We start from the raw sequence: 16078 nt of genomic DNA on the forward strand, positions 1-16078 counted from the left end.
TGCAGATTGCTGTTCTGGTTCAGAAAGTGCAGGGTGACATTGGTTGAGCCCAAACATTCCTAGGCATTAACAGTTTACATATTACAGGAGCCAGTCTACATATTATATGAGTCAAATATTTTGAAATATTAGGGAATGGGCTCTTTGCAAGCAATTGGAAAATGGAAGGTCCAGATATTAGAATCTTAACTTGATTTCCAAAGCCATTGCAGTCTTGGGATGGCAGTTCAGTTCAGCAAATACTTGCCTTCTTCCATATGTTCTGGTCATCATCTCCAGATCCCTTGACCCCATGAAATACGACTGATGTTAACCGGTGGCAGGGCTTTTTCCGATGCCCAGCCTGTGGAACACTTTGCCAACTGAGATATGTCAGGTCCCATCACCTTATTGTTTTAGTCAGCCAGCAAGAACATACTATTTAACACCTGCCAAACTAGTGAAAATGTTGAAAAAAGAAAAAGGTAAATGCAATGAAGTAGAGGGATCCTTTTCCCACATGTGGTGGTCCTGTAAAGTAACCAGGGAATTCTGGGAAGTAATTTACAATACATTAAAAAAGATATTCAAAAAAAATTCCCCCCAAAGCCTGAGGCATTCCTTTTGGGAATGGTAACAACAGAAGTCCCTAAAAATCAAAACAAAAAAATATTATTACTATATGCCACCACTGCTGCTAGAATCTTATTGGTACAAAGGTGGGAACAAATACAGCACCCACCAAGGAAGAGTGGCAGTTTAAAATGTTTGAATATGCAGAATTGGCAAGCATAACGAACAGGGTAAGAGAAAAAGACGATAAAGAATATAAGGACGATTGGAAGATGTTTATTGAATATTTTAAGAACCAGTATAAACAAGTAAATACCACCTAGCAGGTCTTGAGTAAATCCAGCAGAATAGGAGTTAATAGAATTTAATAGAAGAAGATATTCAAAGATTAAAAATTTTGAATACGCGATGGGGGGGAGGAGACACCAGGAAAAGGGTGGAAGGGGAGTCACCAGGTATTTAGTCGTTTGTCGAGATTGGTATGAAAGCTGTACAACTGGGGGGTGGAGGGAAGGGGAGGTGGGATGTGTGCCTTTTGTTTCTCTCTTTCTCTCTCTCTCTCTCTCTCTCTCTCTCTCTCTCTCTCTCTCTAATCTTTTAGATGGTTTACAGCTATTTTAGAAATTATTATTGTGGTTAGTTCATTATGTTAATAGTTTGGTTTCAGGACTGTGCCAAGGAACAGGAACTACAAGATATGCTTCAAAAGTTGTGTAATGTTTTGATTTGTTAGCTGCATTGAGTTTCTTTTGGTGTTTTTAAATTTGGTGTTTTTGAAAGTTAAAATATAGAGAGGGGTGATTGTGTGTGTGTATCTATATTATCTATATAGAGATAAATAAACAAATAATGTGAATATTATACAGTGCTACGGAAAAGTAATGTACTTCATTTTCTAGAAAGCACAAACAAATACAGAACATGCTCTTTTCTGCAAAGGGACAACAGCAAAAAATCATTAATGCTGGCATTTTCAGAATATCCATTTGTGGCAATTATAGTTACCAATTTTGGTGTGAAAGAATGAAGCTTATGAGTAACTCTGACTCTTATTGCTCACTGCTTTCCTCTTCAATATGCATTTTACCCCCCTTAGGATACAATATGTGTGTTTTATACTTGAGATGAAGAAGAAATGAACATTAGAAAACAAAGTTTGTGAGTAATAGAAGCTGATCTTGCCATTTAATCAGGCATTATCAATATAGTATTAGAGTCAAATATAATGCATTTCACTATTCACTAGCATAAGAGTATTTTCACTAGCATAAGAGTTTTGAAAATAAAAGGATTCTTGCAAAGAGAAATCCTTACTGTCGCGCCAGTCACCTCAAGTAGGCATTGTGTTCACAAGAGCATATCCTCGATCCATCCATTCACACACTGCATTTCTCCCTGTGAGTGAATAATAGGGGAAGGTTGGGACTTCTGATGTGGAAGACACAACTTATTGTGAGAACTTTCTCTCAAACACAGGATAGAAGTTGAAACCACATGTAACTTCCATCTTATCCATGATAACTGCAGCACTTTGAATTTAATTACCATCATGGATTTAGACCCAAAGTTCTATTAAAAAGATACCAATGTTTGCTTGTTTTTAGTGTGTATGCTAGAAACGAGAAACTTACATGGAGACCTCAAATGGCACACATATAATCAACATCCTGTGAGGCTTTCTAGACGCTGCTGGACTGCAACATCCCTGAGCACTACCAGGCTGCCAGAGGCTGAGGATAGCTGCACTGGGGATTGAGTGGCAATGACATCAAAGAGTACCACCAGTAATAATTCAATTATAATTTAAATGATTTAAGGGTTTGCCAAGGTAGTTGTATAAGTTTAAATACCAGTAGAAGGATAGGAAACCATTATCTGTATTGAGATCCAAATGACACGTATTGAACTTTTCAATTACTTGTTATTCCACAGTTTTACCATGAAGTTCATATCCATTGCTAACTTTGCGATTTGGGGCTTTGTTTGTTCCTTTGTTATGTCCCATGCAGCCCTCAAAGCAAGATGTACTTCTGACCCCAGAAGGGAGAAAGAGCCTGTTTGGGAGACAGCTGTGATTATCATGGTTTACAGACCCATAAATGCTTTTTTTTTAACTCTTTCACCTTAACTCACACACTATGACCTTCCACAACTTTCAGAGAGATTTTCAGCATGGTTAGGGTTACACTGATGCAGATCCCCCACAGCAGAGTTAGAAACTCCTAATGGCTCCTTAAACCAAGTTTACAGTCCCCAAACAGAATGTCTAGTTGCCATTTGGGGGCAATATGGCTCTCAAGTCTTATTCTTCAAATGATGGGCTGACTGTGATTGATTCTCAGTTAAATATCTGGCCAGTTCAGATGGCAACCTGAGCTCAGTTAAGAGGAAAAGTCACATTCCACATATATATTGGCCTATTCCGATATTTTTTCTTAATGGCAACTGCTCCTGTTCAGACTGCACAGAAAAAGCATTTTGGCTCCAGAAATTCATTCTGAATGTGCAGATAAAATATAACTGATAGAATTCTACAGGATGGAGTATTAATGTGAGAGAACAGTCCAGATCCAATGATTCCCAGGCACTTGCTGCCAGGTGGTGGAGGTGTCAGTTGCCATCCTGGAACCCTGGAATCTTTCCTTGATCGCAGGTGGTTGAGAGCCAGGGGCAAAATGTCCACAGTGTCCACAAGGACCATGCAAGTGCCTCCAGGCCCCCCTCCCACTTGGACATGGAGCAGATACACCCTAAATTTGAGGAAGCCCCTTCAACTAGAATAGTATGCCCTGTGCTCTGGTAAGTTGCTCAGTACAGCTGCCCTCATAAACTACAGCACAGACTGAATGACACCTGTAGTTTTGCACTGTATAATGAATAAAAACTCACTGAAAAATTTTTTACTTGAAAGGGGGATTGAGCAGGATTCTGACACCGTTCTTCAGAATAAAATGTGAGCGCATGCATTAAAAATGTAAGACAATGGAGCAGCCAAGGGTTTACCTGCACCTTCTTTACACAGTGGCTGTGAAAGGCTGCATGGGAAATTGGATTCAATGGCCCAGAAAGCAAGTTCCAATGAAGAAAAGGGCCTATTTAAGTATACATTAAAAGTTGTATGTAATAAAAGCAGAAATGTGCTTTTTTTAAAAAAAGAGATCCCCAATGTCCAATGGGAGCTAGCCCATGGAGTGGGGGCAGGCAGGCAGGTACCATTGAGGAAATGCCACCATATAGCTACGGAACACACAGTATATGTCATGGGCCTCATGGGGTTTTAATCAGGCAAGGAAGCTTTACACTCAAATGTAGAGTCCAAGTGTTTTGTTTGCTAAGGACACAGACTTAAACCTTTAAACAAGGCTCCTTTGATTTTCTCATTAATACAATGGTATTGTTTCCCCCCCCCCCCACACACACTATAAATAAAAATAATTCAACTTTACACTAGAAAATGTGGGGGATTTACTAGCAAAAGGAATACTTTGTATGGGGTGGGGATATTTAACCACTACAAGCTATTACTAGCTGTAAATAACTCAGTGATACAAATGAATTTCAAAAAGCAAAAAAGAGCATAGAGTTTATTATTTCTCACCCAGAACACTTCTCCAGCTAGTAAAAGGCAGAGAACAAAATCCTTGGTGGGAAGTAGAACATAAGTTTGAATGTATGTATGTACATAATGTATGTACGTAAGTGCATGTATGTACACACCTAGCAGGTCAATTAATAACGCAAGTAATTTGCATTCCTAACTTGCAGACCATTGAGCAGATGTCATTATCGGTAGAATATAAACCAGTGGCAGGTAGGGATTGGGGAGAATTTCAATCCAGTACACATTTCAAACCAAATCTATTAAATCCATACTTTGCAAAATAATATGATAACTGAAACATTTTAATTGCCAAAAGCACATAAATCCAATCCAATCCAACTCTGATGTGACTGGTTCAGCATGGGCACCAAAAGCTAGTGGGACACCCTCAGGTGATGGACTTCTGTACATTCACAAATTAACTGGAACTCCTGCTCTACTAAGGAAACTGGCTGGTGTTGCTCTTGCTCTATTCTTTCCGATGTTCTGCGTTTTAACCACAGGAATCACTGCTGAGTGACACACGACCCTCCTTTTCCTGTCCATCTTCCGTTCTGAACTGCATACGATGCCAGTTCTGTCAGCAGGAAAGCGGCACTGGGACTCCCTCCCACAGTAGACAGAACTAGGCCAGAAAGACACTTCAGCGGGAGTTCAGCCAGAATCCACATTCTGCCACTCCCTCCAGGAGAAAGATACTTTAGTACACAGATGTTTGCAGCACTACTGGTCTTGTGTCAGTTCCTAAAACAAAGATCTCTTCCTCTTCCAGTTGGCTTTTAAGGGGGGAAGTTGTGGTGGGAAAATAATCTACAAGAAAAATGCTAATATTGAGCAACATGAGTTTCTCTCTTGCCTCACTCAGTCTCTCCCCTTATCAGGCCAGCTTCAACTTTTAAAAAGCCATGCAGATTGTATGCATCATGCAGTGCTCTCAGCCAAACCTTAAAATCTAAAAACACAGCTTTTAGAATTTAGAATTAGAATTTAATTGCTAAAACAGACACCTTTTTAGATTACTAGGTTAACATGCTGCAAAACTGCTATATCATCCAACTCAGGGCACAAATTATCCTGTTTTATGGATAATTAGGGTTGTGAATTCAGCATTTACCCCTCTCTCCCAGTCTATAGACACTGCCAAGGCAAGTACCAGTTGAATGTAGGGTACACCAATGTCTAAGACTAAAAATATAGACACCCATTTTCTTAGGACTTGAGTCCAAATGTATAACCACATAACTATGAAAGAGCCATGTTCTGCCACTGCCATACCACAGAAATACACAGCCCTGTGTGCTATCATACCATTATTAGAAGCTGCCAACACATGTGCGCACACAAATGGATAACATGTCCTTTGCTGGGAAAAGTGACATTCACCAATCACTTGGTCTTTCACAAAAGCTTGACTTAAACATGCACCTGTGAAGCAATTCATTTTTCTTTTGGCGATGCACATTGAATACTGCAATGAAAAACCAGCTGTGTTCAGTAGCTGAGGGTGTGACCCGTACAGTGGGTTGGGTTCTAAACTGGGAATAAAACAGTAAGCATTCCCCTAGAAGTAACACTTTACTGAAGACACACTCAACCGCTGATTCTAATACCTAAGACATCAGGCAGTCAAGCAACATGTCTTCATTCAAATGTCTCAAATGAAGATGGCTACTGTATTATTGAGGATTAAATGAAAACTGAAAGTCATCTCAAAAGATAGATGGGAAAGTTTCCAAAGACAGAGACTTCACACTCTTATCCCTTTCTCTGCCCAGTCAATCATACATGAAAATGCAGTGAACATCAGGATCACCCATGCGTCTTTTCACAAGAGTTCAGAAAGGACATCATCAATCCACAACAACTGCCCAAACCAGGCCACGCCCAGTGAGTTCTATGGAACCAAGATGTGCCATGGAGGCCCAAGCAAATGCAGCTCTAGAAAATATGCTATTTGAGGAGACAGCTGAGGAGGAATGAAGTTAGCTTGCCATTCTCTATTTTACTTCACTGAAATATAATTCTAGACAACACAATACAAGATCTGCAGGCAGCCCCCTGGACAGATGCCCTGGCAAGAAGCAAAGAGTCATCATGAAATCAGATGCATCCCTTAGAAGCTCTAGCAGTGCATGCCTCTCTGTCTCCCTCTCCCAGCTCTTGCATTCCTTCCATCCTCAAATAAGCATTTTTGGACTAAACAGCTCCTCTACTGGCCTGAGCTTCTCAGTGTACGCACACCTAAGCGAGAGGGGAGGGGGGAACCCGAGGCTCCGGAGCTGACAAGCCCGTGAAAACACCCTCTGCTCTCCCACCCACCCACCCACCCACCGCCTTGACGTGCCGTTTGCAGCGACACCCTGTACCCAAGCGAAGGCAGGCTGCTCTCTCCAGCGCCGCCAAGGCGGAAACGGGCCGGGAAGCCCAGGAGAGCGAAAATCACCGCCGCATCTTTAAGAGGGTTCAAACGAGGACAACCGACATCTTTTCTTTAAAGGCAAAGCAGCAGCAGCGGCGGCAGCGAGAGCAGAGCCCTGCTTGCCTTTATGTAACGGAAGCATTTCTGCAACAGCTTCAGCCCCGACCCCCCCCCCGGACCCCCCCCCCCCACTAACCTGTGTGCACTCGGTAGTGGGCTTTCAGGTGGGACGACTTGCCGTAGACCTTGCCGCACCCGCTGTAGGGGCACTTGTGTCTCTTTTCGGCGGCCAGCTTCCCTTTGGCGGGCGCCGCGCCGCGCAGCAGCGAGAGCGGGTCGGACCCGCCGCCGGCCTCCTGCCCCTCGGCGGGGCTGTGCGACGGGCTGGAGCCGGACTCGGTGGTCACGTCGCTGTCGGATCCGGCGTCCTCGTCGGGGCTCTCCACGCTGTCGCTGCAGATGGAGGGGGTGGGCAGGGGTCGGTACTTGTTCAGGTCCAACAAGCTTTTGGCAATGGTCACCAAAGTGCAATAATCCTTCCAGGCGTCCCGGGGGTCGTTCATCTCCTTGGTCACGGCGGCGGCGGCGGCGGCCTCGTCCTCCTCTTCCTCGGGCATCTTCAGCAGCTCCGCTTGCCGGGTCACGTCGGGCTGGGCCGCGGAGCGGTTGGAGATGGACACCAGGCACTGGGCAGCCACGAAGTCCATGTACGCCACCGCGGACATCCTGCGGGCGCCGATGGGCCACGCTTCCCCCGGGGAGGGGCGAAGGCGAGCGGCACTGGGGGCTGCGATCTCCGGGCGGCTCCGGGCGCTGCCTTCAGGCTGCGGCTCGCGGGGGGAGGCGCTCACGCCGAAGGATCCACTTCCGCGCCTCGACGTTTACATAACCACGACCATCCGTGACCGCCGCCCCCCGGAGAAAGAGGGAGAAGCGCCGCCAGCCCCACCTTTTGACCTGGCCGCCCTCGCGCCCTCGACGCCGGCCAACTCCGGGAGGGAGCGCGGGCTGGGCTGCGATCCTGGCGGCGGCGGCGGAGGCTGCTGCCTCCTCGCCAGAAGAGTGTCACAAGTGGCGATTTCAAGTAATTCAAGTAGCACCGAGGGGTGTTTCCCCGCTCGCTCCCTCGCTGGCTCGCTCGCTCTCGCGCCGCCTCCCGCCCGGGGAGAGAGAGAGAGAGAGAGACAGCTCCCCTCAGGCGGCGCCCGGCCGGACCCTCAGCCGCTGCCCGCCTCCCGCCCGCCCGCCGCCGCCGCCGCTGCTCCGCGCTGCTCCGGCCGCCTCTTCGCCCAAGCCCATCCCGCGGCAGCAGCGCCTCCGCCGCCGCCTCCGCCCCGCCCGCAGCACCCGGGCGGCCGCCAGAGCGAGCCCACTCTGTTTACCTTCTCGCGCTGCCACTCAGAAGGCCTTTTGGCAGGGGAGGCGGGACCGCCAGCCCGCGCCGCGGCCAATCCCGGCCTCCGCTCGCCAAGCCGCGTGCTGCTCCCGAGACGCGCACACCCCGCTTAAAAGGGCGACGCGCGCCGCTCCCGCCCGCGCCCGCCTGGGGGGCGGGGCTCTCTCTCCCTCCCCCCGGCTCGCCCCCGGCGCCGCGCGGCGCCCGCTTCGGCCCCGTTTCCCTCCCGGGGCAGCTCTCCCCCGTCCTGCCCCGCGCCCTGCACTTTCGGCAGAGATGGGGTTAACTGGCCCACCCCAAGTCCTTCTAGTCCCAGCAACCAGCGGGCCAATCGAAAGTGATGGGGTTGATGTCACTCGCCGCGGCTCCGCCAATCAAAAATCCAAGCCGAGCAGTTCTCACTTGTAAACTAGAGAGGTGGGAGCAAAGGCAAACTTCAGAGAGTAGGTTTGGCGGGGAGGGGGGGGGGATTATGTAAGCATGAGCAAAGCCTGTTCCTGGCGTTCCCACAGATGGTGTGTGGAATGAGTATTTTATTAGATTACGTGGTAGGCCTTCAAGTCTCTGGTTAAAAACAAAACCTACCTTACTCCCAAGGTATTTGCTCAGGGCATCCTTGTGGAAAGAGGTCTCCCTGCCTTCATGAAGTCACTGCACAAAAGCACTTCGAAAATGATGCAACAGGTAGGGAAAGAACCAATTCATGCCTAGTGGACAATTAATATTTCTTCTTTACATAGGTCTACCCACAGTCATTGCCTGGGCAAGATACCTCACGGAACTGTGGGAGTAGGCCACACAATTGCACAGGAATACCCCGCCAAAGCCAATAACATCTTCTGCGAGGACATCCATAAAATTTTCCCAAGGCGAAGGCCCTGCCTCCAAGGCAATGGCATTCATGAATGAAACAATGTAGCACCACTGATATATGTGCCATGAGAACCATTTTAGGACCTTCCCCATGCTTTGTTATTGATTTTCTTCCCTTTCTTCCATCAAGGAACTCTAGGTATCTTGCATGTGGTTTGTAGGCAGTCTCCCATTAAGGTGATGATCACATCCAGACCTGCTTAGCTTCTGCAAGCTTACCATTCAGGGAACCCACCTAGGTGCATTATTGTGTCATTGGATGTGCATAAAGGGTTGTGAAATGGTGGTGATAAAATGTGTGTGTCATACACAGCAACAAGAAGTCCTTTTTTCTTGAATGGACAAGTCTTCTAGATACAGATAAGTAGCATGTGCCCAAAGTTGCAAAAGTAACTTAAACGTAGTGGATGAAAATGTTGATCAAATTAAGTTGTGGGATTTCTGGTAACAAATGGCCTAAAGTCATTCATCTAAAGATGGGATGAATTGAGGTGGCCACATTTCCTCCTGGAATCCATTTATAAAACTGTCAACAGCAACAAGGGATGGAATCAGAATTGGCTTAAAAAGTCATCTAGTCCAAGTTCTACTCAGTGCAGAATTGGCAATGCAGGAGCAGAATCAGTGACATGTGGCCTTTCAGCCTCTTCTTAAACATCTCCACCACCTCCTGAGGCAGTCTGTTCTCCTGTCAAACAGCCGTGGCCATTAGAGGTTTCTCTTATGCTTAACTAAAATCTGCTTCCTTTTAACTTTCACTCATTGGTTCTAGTTCTGCCTGCTGGAGCAAGAGAGAACATGTCTGCTCCATCTACTCCATAAAGGTCCTTCAGATACTTGAAAACCACTACCATGTCGTCTCTTAATATTCTCTTTTCCAGGCTAAACATATACAGCTCTTTCAATCATTCTTTAAAGGACTTGCTTTCCAAAATCCCTCACCAACCTGATCATCCTCTTTGTTCATACTCCATTTCTTAATGCCCTTCTTAATGTGGCGTCCAGAACTAGACAGTGTACTTTAGACATGGTCTGAACTGTGCAGATCCTATTACAACCCCGTGATTTGGGCACTATGTTTCTGTTACTGTAGCATCACATCACACTGATGGCTCTTGTTCAGCCTGTGATCTTCTAAGACACTTACATTATTTTCGCTAGTACTGCTGCCAAGCCAGGTCTCCCCCATCTTTTCTTTTCTTTTTTTTGTACCATTGATTCTTTGTACCTAAATGCAAACCTTTGCATTTATCGCTGTTAAATTTTGTCTTGTTGTATTGACAATTCCTAGACAGAGATCCTTAGCTCTATTATGGAACTAAAGTTCCCAGAGTTCCAGACAATCATGTCAAAACATTTAAAAATGAGTAATTTGATTATGTAATGCATTCAGTTGTTCATTATAATAACCATTGTCAAGTCCTAGTAACATTTCCAAAGTGGCTAGTGAAGCAGGTAGATTTTCTGTCCCAATGTGCGGATTCACTCCGCTGACTGCCCCCAATTAAATATAGTGGACCTACCTCACAGTACACCAATTACATTTCTACAATTTACCTTAGTGATTCAGAGTCTTAGGCAGAAGCTGAACAAACAAACAAGAGTTTTATTTACAGAGAGAAGTTTGTGAAACAAAGTTGGGCCAGGCAATTTGTTCTTTCAAGTAAAAGGTAACTTATCACTTAAACTAAATACAAGGATGTCACGGGCTTAAACACAATAGTATGTGCACATCTTTTCTTAAACTTCAGTTGCTAAAAATCAGTTGTTACACTTCAGGTAGATGCTCAGGTTTCCAGAATAGGTGGTAAAATGCTTAACCCAGTTTCTTGTTCCTTTACTTAGTTATGAGAGGTTTTAGTTAAATACTTTTGATGCTGCACAGCTTCCTTCACAGATTAGCAATTTGGTTCCCGAGTGAGGGTCACTTTTCCTCAGTTCCCCTCTCTCTTAACAATCTCACTCTTGAGGTATCCCAGTTAGTATAACAGACCCAGGGGGTCCCCACAGCTCTTGTTATTGGTTTGAGGGTCGTCTTTTCCCAGGAGATCTCTGGCCTCCTGACTGGAAGGAGACCCAAGAATAAGAGTGTCTTCCCACAGTTTCTTCCTCTCCTGCCTCAGACTCAACCCTCCAGTTTAAATCCTTTTTTACTTTCCCAAGACCCTCAACTGGGTCTTCCTATCTAAGCTGAGAGGCTCTTTTCTCTGGCTTTAGATGTTCTCCTCAGAATGGATGTTCCACTCAAAACAGAACCAGTTCTCCCTCAGACAAACCTCTCCTGATCCCTATCTCTCAACCTGAGCCCTATGTCTCATCTCAAATCAAGCCCTATCTAAGTCTGTCCCTCAGAAATGCCTTCTTTTACTTTCCCTCCGAAAGTGCTGGCTCCGCCTCCCTCTGACTGGCTGTCTTGGGAGCAAATCAGAGAGAGGCTCCAGCCCTCTGGTGGAATTCTGAGGGACTGCATCTCCAGATGCTGGTCTGGCTTTGCTGTCACAGGTGCTTATTAGCTAATCAGTTAACTAATGGACGGGTGCTCCCGTTGTGGCAAAGTCTCTTGTGTAGACAGCTTTTGCTTGAGATGAAGTTCAAGTCATGAAAGTACTTTGAGATGGCTACTGACCAGAATGAAGAAAACAAACCATAAGCTGCCTCTAGTGGAGGGACAAAAAAGAGGACTATAGTGACCTTAGGGTAAAGGAGTGACAAACAGATCAGCATTCAGGTCAGAGTGCCATTCTTGAATAAAGGCAGGGACACTGTGAGAGTAAATGGGAGGGAAGGGAAAAGAACATTATTTATTCTTATAGCATATAAGCAAGTTCCAGATAAATGTGAACCAAGAGAGAGTTAACAGCTTCCCCCTTCATTCATTTAGATGTACATGGCAATCTATACCTGAGCTTAGTGCAGATGCATTTCCTGTTCTTTGTATCTTCCCAGCAAGCTTTACAGATGGGGTAGTGGAGCCTGAAATACAATGGACTTGCCCCGTGAATTCACAGGCCCATCTCACAGTGCCTCTCTGACAGTTTGACTTCTTCTTAGTCTTTCAGCAAAATATGTTGGGGTTCAGAGAGATAAGAAGGCAGTGTGATGTAACGCAAACACTCATTTTCTTCCTGCTTCCTTTACCATGCCAAAGGATAGAAGAAACTCCTGGACTTTTCAGTTCTTGCATCTGTGGTGCTAGGAGCAAAACCTCCTGACTTTTCCATCCCTTTACGCTCTTCTATAGGCTTCAAGAATCTGTAGTTTCAGGAAACAAAGCAAGCAAGCAAACAATAAATACTAGTTACAAAGAAACTCTGTCCAGATCTCATTGGCCACACAAAATGAAGAGGAAGAAGAAGGAAAGATAAAAGATATAAGGGAATGTAATCGGGTATATATAAAATAAAAAGGTTTACAGGATTTCTTCAGTGCTGAAAGAAATCCATTCAACCAGTTCTCAGTGGCAAGTATGCTAGGCATCAGGAGGAGGAGGAGGAAGTAAAAGTAAAGAAAAATGTAAATAAAAGTTAGTTACAGACTCCTAAATTGAATAGGAAAAGGATTCATTATTCAATAGCAAAAGAGTAACAAAGAAGTAAAGATATATTTCTAAACAGAGAGCATAAGTTGAGCAAATTATTTTAAAAAACAGAAGGGCTGAAATGAGACATGGATAAACTAACATGTCAAGAATTAGAAAAATGCAAATGACATAAAATTAAAGAATGAACTAAAGAATATATGGGTGAGATCTAATGTTGCACCAGCATATGTAGCAGGTCCTCTCCTTCTTCTTCCCCTCTGCCCCCCACCAGCTCTTTAGTGTCCCCCCCAACTCTCCAGAGGATTTGACCTGGAGGGGGGACCGAAGAAGGAAGGAGAGAAAGGGGAGGTCCTGTTGTGCAAGCAGAATGCCATAATTGAATACTGTATCATCCAATGGAGAATTGGTTAATGTAAAATTATCTAGGATGCGTGTTGCTTGCCCTATTGCTCAAGGCTGTTAAGACCACTTTCAAGATAAGTTCCAAAGGAGAGTGACTGTGAGAGTATTGTCTTATTTAGGAGATTAAGACATAATATATCCAACAGTTTGGAACTGAAACTAATCTATAAATATTAAATATTGTATATCAAAGTATTACAGTGCAAGTCTATGCATGGCTACTCAGAAGTAACTCCCATTGGATTCAGTGGGACTAACTTCTAGGTAAATGGCATTGGATTGCAGCCTTTATGACACCTTATAATAGCTATGTAGGATGTACTAAACTGAATCCTGAGAACTTTTCAGAAGTGATATGATCCTTATCTATTCAGAGTGAAAAGTTTGAAAAATTAAATGAACTGTTATTGTATATGGTTCTCTTGGTTGATTTTGCTTTCATTACTTATTCAACAAGGGCTGAATCATAAAATAAATGCAGAATATCTAAAATGTGTTTTTATTTTCTGACAACAGGCTTTTGAAATATTGGATAAAACTGATGTTGGACTGAAATTTCCTTTCATAGTGGATGGCAAAATTTTAATAATCTGATATATTTATGTTCTGAAATTTTACACAGTTTTAACACTGATATTTCAGCAATGCTAAAGAATATGTAAAAACCACATTATCACAAGGGGCTTCTATGGTGTTATGAGTGTGTGCAAGGTCTTTCAGTCTGAACCTTCAGTGACAGTTCAAGATGCTTATTGGTGAAGAGGCATCAAGTTATTGGTGGGCAGATATGACTACTCCGGCTAGATTTAGCCAGCGACAAGGAAAAGTGTTTAAAAAATTCTAAGTATCAAGAGCTTTGCTACTTTTGGGCCTAGGTTTTTTTTCTTGGTTGACCTTTAAATCATTTAGCTATAACTGCATGTATACTTTGCACTGTATTTATTATTAATCAGAAAAAAGACAGCTTTCTGTTTCAAATGCTTTCTAGGATCCATTGGCTTTAGTGTGATGGAAGGTAGTCTAGGTTTCAGAGCATTCAAAATAGGTCAGAGGAATCTGAATTCAGAATGCATCCAATTGTGTTTAAATAGCAATGTAGTAAGTGCCTTAGTAATACAGACAGCTCATAGTTTCAGCTAAGAAAATCACATTAAAAATATATATTACAGAACATGTTCCAGCTAACAAAGTTACACCCTGTAGGAAAGAGCCCAATTTTAAAATAAAAGCTGTCGTAATAAAATTGAACCTTGCTCTGGTAGTTTCTACTCTGACTAAAGGATATTTCCATATTTCACTTCATCAACTCAACATGGGGAGTTTCTAGGCTGATTGTGTGGCCTTTGGAAAGAGCTGGTCTCCATCAGGCTATGTACACATGGCATCTTATTCTAGAATCAATGGAGACTGATTGCTTGTTTTTTTGTTTGTGGTCCTCATGGAGTCTAGAACTATTGCATATTTTTGTGCTTTGTTGTTTAGTTGATTAGTCATGTCCAACTCCTCGTGACCCTGTGGACCAGAGCACGCCAGGCACTCCTGTCTTCCAATGCCTCCCGGAGTTTCATCAAATTCATGTTGGTCGCTTCTATAACACTGTCCAACCATCTCGTCTTCTGTCATCCCCTTCTCCTTGTGCCCTCAATCTTACCCAACATCAGAGGTTTTCTTTCCAGAGAGTCTTCTCTTCTCATGAGGTGGCCAAAGTACCGTATTTGAGCCTCAGCTTCAGAATCTTTCCTTCCAGTGAGCACTCAGGGCTGATTTCCTTCAGAATGGAGAGGTTTGATCTTTTTGCAGTCCATGGGACTCTCCAGCACCACAATTCAAAAGCATAAATTTTCCGGCGGTCAGCCTTCTTTGTGGTCCAGCTCTCACTTCCGTACATCACTACTGGGGAAACCATAGCTTTCAGTATATGGATCTTTTTCGACAAGGCTTTTTGAGATGCTATCTAGGTTTATCATCGCTTTTCTTCCAAGAAGCAGGCGTTTTTTAATTTTGTGACTGCTGTCACCATCTGCCGTGATCACGGAGCCAAAGAAGGTAAAATCTGTCACTACTTCCATTTATTTCCCTTCTATTTGCCAGGAGGTGATGGGCCCAGTGGCCTGATCTTCATTTTTTTTGATGTTGAGCGTCAGACCATATTTTGCGCTCTCCTCTTTCACCCTCATTAAGAGGTTCTTTAATTTCTCACTTTCTACCATCAAGGTTGTGTCATCTGCATATCTAGGGTTGTAGATTACTTCCGGCACTCTTAATTCCAGCTTGTTGGATTCCAACTCCCATCCTGCCTGACCTTTGGCCATGCTAGCTGTGGCTGATGGAAGTTGGAGCCCTGCAGGTGGGGTGGGGAGGGACAGATTCCCGAGGACTGGCCTGAGCCCTTTGTTTCTGCTTTTGAGTGGATAGTTGACTAGATAGCCTGTAGAGAGCAGACACGGTGCTCTCCAGAGGTTGATGCACCCCTGGTCCCATCAGCTTCAGCCAGCATGCCCAATAGTCAGGGATCATGCGAGTTATGGTCCAACAACATGTGGAGGGCAGCGCCTTGACTTTGTTTGATAGAGGATAGCAGGTGTCCCTGCAGACCCCTTGCTCAACACAGCAGGTGGTTCCTGGGGTCACCTGCCCCTACATTTGGCCTTGTCACCAGTATTATCCACTGAGTGGTGCTTATTCCAAAAACCCCTTTGACTTATTCAACTTTGACGCACAGGAGGACATGCAGGAAACACATGAAGAATCTAGCAGCTTTCCCCTATCTGAAGGTCCTAGGAAGGGATATGAATAAAAAGTGGGTGAGGCCTTGGACATAATTATGGGAAGAACATTCCAAGGCGTTGGGCGGGTGGGCAAGAACCGAAGAATGTGAGATGAAGAGACAAAGAGGGAATTGATCCTGTTGTCTGTCTCGAGTGAGGCATCATGAAGGGATGCAAGGCTCTTCAGAACTGCCCTAGTGCAACTGCTTCTGCTAATGACACATTTTAGGAAATGTACTCTGTACAGTAAATCTGCAGAAAGCAGAGGCGGGGAGGGGCGGCGAAGTGGTGGGAGGGCTGAAACGGTGCTGCTCTCTGCCTTACAGGAAGAACAATTCTCCACATCGAGGGATGTGAGCAAGTATTCGGCTGCTTGCACGTACAGTATAGGGAACTGGCTACGTGTACCACGTTTCTTACAACACGGCGAAGTTGAGGTCCCCGAAGCGTCCCCGAGCCCCTCCACACAACTTTGTTTGCCGAAGTTCAGCAGCCTTCGCCTCTTTAATGCAGAGCGAATGGTGGT

General features: G+C 44.7%; 1 protein-coding gene and 1 long non-coding RNA gene across 2 annotated transcripts in view; both read right to left on the reverse strand.

Annotated features, from left to right (window-relative positions):
• The window catches only part of KLF9 (KLF transcription factor 9), a 29758-nt gene extending 22025 nt beyond the window's left edge, over positions 1-7733 (reverse strand). Inside the window, exon 1 of the mRNA XM_081930774.1 lies at positions 6769-7733. Within this exon, the coding sequence (XP_081786900.1) occupies positions 6769-7297 (529 nt within the window). The 5' untranslated portion in view covers positions 7298-7733. The remainder of the gene's footprint in view (positions 1-6768) is intronic.
• A 1793-nt stretch (positions 7734-9526) lies between these two features.
• Positions 9527-16078, reverse strand: part of LOC309380695 — a 33440-nt gene continuing 26888 nt past the window's right edge. Inside the window, exon 3 of the long non-coding RNA XR_014173044.1 lies at positions 9527-12093. This is a non-coding gene — a long non-coding RNA (uncharacterized lncRNA). The remainder of the gene's footprint in view (positions 12094-16078) is intronic.

Source organism: Podarcis melisellensis (genome assembly GCF_964234715.1).
Source record: "Podarcis melisellensis genome assembly, chromosome: 11".
Classification (NCBI taxonomy): Eukaryota; Metazoa; Chordata; class Lepidosauria; order Squamata; family Lacertidae; genus Podarcis; species Podarcis melisellensis.